This window comes from Pygoscelis adeliae, unplaced genomic scaffold (assembly GCF_000699105.1).
Source record: "Pygoscelis adeliae isolate BGI_AS28 unplaced genomic scaffold, ASM69910v1 Scaffold4, whole genome shotgun sequence".
NCBI lineage: Eukaryota > Metazoa > Chordata > Aves > Sphenisciformes > Spheniscidae > Pygoscelis > Pygoscelis adeliae.
The window spans coordinates 9,772,000-9,774,324 of NW_008824986.1; the positions used below are offsets into that span (position 1 = coordinate 9,772,000).

Below are 2,325 nucleotides of genomic sequence, written 5' to 3' on the forward strand. Positions count from 1 at the left end.
CGCCCCTGGGGGTGCGGAGCCGAAGCGGGTGGTGGCGGTGGGGCTGCGCCATCAGCGGCTGGTCCTGCCACGCTGCTCTGTGTCGTACCAGGAAAGCGAGGCGCTGCGGTCTTCGGGGCGCGTTTCTGTGTGGCGGGGTGCTGCCGGGCCTCTGGAGCCTGCTCAGGCCCGGTGCTCCCGGAACCCGGCTGACCTGGGTTGTCCCAGCCCTGTCCTGAGAAGGGTCGGGTACGCTGCCGTGTTAGGTAGCTTAGGTAAGGGAATGGGCCAGTAGGGCTTATTGAGGGGGTTTGCAGCCACGCTGAATAACGGTAACCTTCAAGAAACCAGTGAACACTTGGTGATGGGGTGCCTTAGAGTGTGGGGGGATCAAGAGTTGTAGCATGCTGGCCTGTGCTTATGCACTGAATTTGACAAAGGCTTAGCTGTGATGTCCTAAGCAAGCAAATGGTGGCATGAATAGCACCTAAAAGATTTTTAGTATTTATTATTTTCCTCTTAGATGATATTCTTTATTCTCCATGCCACAAGAGACAGTACAGTTTGTGACTGGTCAGGAAGTACAAATGCTGACTACCTGTCATCCTCCTAGACAATATATAGCAACTGGACCAACTGCCTTTCTTTACTGGGGTACTTTTCTGACCTGCCACTGGTCCTCATGGAGCTTAGATGATCCTAGTTGTCTTTGAAATACTTTTTTTCTCTCCAAGTTGATTGAAAATGGCCTGAAGATTTGAAAATTATTGTGGGATCTCAGAGACAGAAAGTGCAGTTGCATAAGCCTTGTTTCCTTTGTAAACCAAGATAAAATACTCTAATTTTGCATATTTTTACTAACACAAAGTGTGTCTTTTAGCAGTAACAGCAATATTATAAATAAAACAATACACTTTATAAAAATACATATATAATCTATTTAAGAAATATAATTATTTAAGATAATGTTTTAAAGCTGCTTTAGTCAAATTTTTATTATATTGGACCTATGCCTACTACTGTTGCAGACTGGCACAACTCTTCCTTAATTGAATTATTTATTCCTTATGTTCCTCTAGAATCCTTCTATAGTGTTAGGAAAGGACCTTTTCAAGTTTCATCCTTAAACCTTTTCAGCTTGACCCATATCTCACTGGAAAACAGCAGTAAACACAACTGTTGCAGCCCCTCAGAAAAAAAGAGATTCGGCTTTCTACCTTAAAAGCCAAAGTGCTGTTTGTTTGAGCTTGCAATAACGGGTCCCAAGTTACTGAATCTGAAAACTAGAATGGAATGAAAACAAATCGTAGGTTCCTCTGCCTGTCATGCTCTTTGTCCTTCTCTAGTTGTTTCTATCACCGGCTTACTCAGTTTTAAAAATAGCATGAGTTATCTCCACAGCCTTCTGATCTGATCCTGCCACGTCAGACATTGGTACAGTTCATTACAGTCAAGGCTGAGATGACAATGCAATCATGAAAGTGTTTCAAAATGTGTTGCTCTTACAGCTTGTTTACAATTGTTGGTTTATTTTTTTTTCCTTAACCAAAATTGCATTATCTGGAACAGCTTATTTTTCATAAGCAAGGTTTACATTAGCCTCTGTAAATCATCATAAAAGTCATTTACCTACTTTTGTACTTAAAAGTAACTTGCAGCATGGCATCGTTAATAATAGCAAGTTCCAAATAATCGCTCTTAATCTGTATTACCAAAACTTCAACAGATACTCAGAGAAACAAAGTAGGTCATTTAGAAGAAAGCCTTGAAAAACTCCATGATGGCAGCTAGTATTCCCAAATATTGTTACCTATGTCTGATAGTAAGATGGAAAATGATACTTTCCTGCAGGAACTTTGTAATTGCCTTTAAAATAAATGGCTGCGATTGTCTGAATCATTCATACTTAACTAAGGCAAGTACCGTATTTTTTTTCTTGTTCCATTTGCCAGCCATGGTATCCGATTCCCATGTAAGTTAGCCTTGAAGATCAATATACTGGCAAACAGGCCACCTACCATACGCGTGTCGTGTTCTTTACAGTCTGTCAAGGCCCAGGAGGCAGAGGCTTGGTTTGTGCTTGGTTTAGTGAGAAGTTCTGCCTCACTAATACACCTAGGGTCTTCGGTTTTTTCCTCAAAAATGACCCTCCTTTCTTCAGATGTTACCATTCAGATTGTAAAGTGTCACTGAAGTAATTGTGACACTTAATTGCAGAACGAATTAATTCTTAAACGGAACTCCATTTCTCTACCATTTTAAGATGGCATTCAGTACTTTTACCAACTCCCCCCCCCCCCCCCCCCCCCGCCCCAGCAGCGGGCAGAAAGAGGGCGCGCACTCGCC

At 42.2% G+C, this 2,325-nt stretch overlaps 1 protein-coding gene across 1 annotated transcript in view; it reads left to right on the top strand.

The window, feature by feature from the left end:
- Window positions 1-1,933: 1,933 nt before the first annotated feature.
- The window catches only part of TEX36 (testis expressed 36), a 5,819-nt gene continuing 5,427 nt past the window's right edge, over window positions 1,934-2,325 (top strand). Inside the window, exon 1 of the mRNA XM_009326019.1 lies at window positions 1,934-1,951. Coding sequence (XP_009324294.1) covers window positions 1,934-1,951 — 18 coding nt within the window. The remainder of the gene's footprint in view (window positions 1,952-2,325) is intronic.